Raw genomic sequence first — 1,421 nt, 5'->3', positions numbered from 1 at the left:
ACGTACCAGGGGACAAGGGGGACAGGGGACCCCATTCCCAGGGGACAAGGGACATCCCTGGGGACGAGGGACTCCCCTGGGGACACGGGGACAGGAGACCCCATCCCCTGGGGACATGGGGACAAGGGACCCCAAACCCAGGGGACAGGGGACTCTCCTGGGGACAGGGGACCCCCGGGGGACACGGGGACAGGAGACCCCATCCCCTGGGGACAAGGGACATCCCAGGGGACAAGGGGGACAGGGGCCCCCATCCTCTGGGGACAAGGGACATCCCAGGGGACAAGGGGGACAGGGGACCCCATCCTCTGGGGACAAGGGACAAGGGACCCCAAACCCAGGGGACAGGGGACTCTCCTGGGGACAGGGGACCCCCGGGGGACACGGGGACAGGAGACCCCATCCCCTGGGGACAAGGGACATCCCAGGGGACAAGGGGGACAGGGGCCCCCATCCTCTGGGGACAAGGGACATCCCAGGGGACAAGGGGGACAGGGGACCCCATCCTCTGGGGACAAGGGACATCCCAGGGGACAAGGGGGACAAGGGGGACAGGGGACCCCATCCTCTGGGGACAAGGGACATCCCAGGGGACAAGGGGGACAAGGGGGACAGGGGACCCCATCCCCTGGGGACAAGGGGGGTCTCTGGGGACAAGCGATTTTAGGGGGACAAGGGGGACAGGGGCCCCCATCCCCTGGGGACAAGGGGTGTCTCTGGGGACAAGTGACCCCCTGGGGACATGGGGACAGGGGACCCCATCCCCTGGGGACCATCTCCCCAAGGACAAGGGACATCCCTGGGGACAAAGGACCCTCCTGGGGACAAGTGACACCGCCTCACTGGGGACGGAAGACCCCACCCCCTGGGGACCATCACCCTGGGGACAATCCCAAGGGACAAGGGACACCCTTGGAGATAAGGGACCCCCCTGGGGACAAGGGGACATGAAACTCCATCCCTTGGGGACAAGGGACATTCCAGGGGACAAGGGGGACAGGGGACCCCATCCCCTGGGGACAAGGGACATCCCAGGGAACAAGGACCCCCCCTGGGGACAAGGGACCCCTCAGGGGACATGGAGACAGGAGACCCCATCCCCTGGGGACAAGGGACATCCCAGGGAACAAGGACCCCCCCTGGGGACAAGGGACCCCTCAGGGGACATGGAGACAGGAGACCCCATCCCCTGGGGACAAGGGACATCCCAGGGAACAAGGACCCCCCCTGGGGACAAGGGACCCCTCAGGGGACATGGAGACAGGAGACCCCATCCCCTGGGGACCATCCCCTGGGGACAAGGGACACCCCAAGGGGACACGGAGGACATGGGACCCTCCCCTCCCTGGGGACAGGCGACCGTACCCCGTCCGCGGTGACGGTGACACTGGGCCTGGTGCCAGGTCGGATCCCGCGCCCGG

At 67.4% G+C, this 1,421-nt stretch overlaps 1 protein-coding gene across 1 annotated transcript; it reads left to right on the top strand.

Annotated features, from left to right (window-relative positions):
• Nucleotides 1–947: 947 nt before the first annotated feature.
• Nucleotides 948–1,403, top strand: LOC104507717 (collagen alpha-1(X) chain-like; the record flags this gene model as incomplete). Its single annotated transcript, XM_010149081.1, is given in 2 exon segments — nt 948–1,007; nt 1,010–1,403. Coding segments are annotated over 2 exon segments (454 nt in total), but the record flags the coding sequence as incomplete, so codon positions are not given.
• Between the last annotated feature and the right edge of the window lie 18 nt (nt 1,404–1,421).

This window comes from Eurypyga helias, unplaced genomic scaffold (genome assembly GCF_000690775.1).
Source record: "Eurypyga helias isolate BGI_N326 unplaced genomic scaffold, ASM69077v1 scaffold35743, whole genome shotgun sequence".
In the NCBI taxonomy this organism is placed as follows: domain Eukaryota; kingdom Metazoa; phylum Chordata; class Aves; order Eurypygiformes; family Eurypygidae; genus Eurypyga; species Eurypyga helias.
Note: the sequence above shows the minus strand (reverse complement) of the source record. Positions and strands in the feature narration are given on the sequence as shown.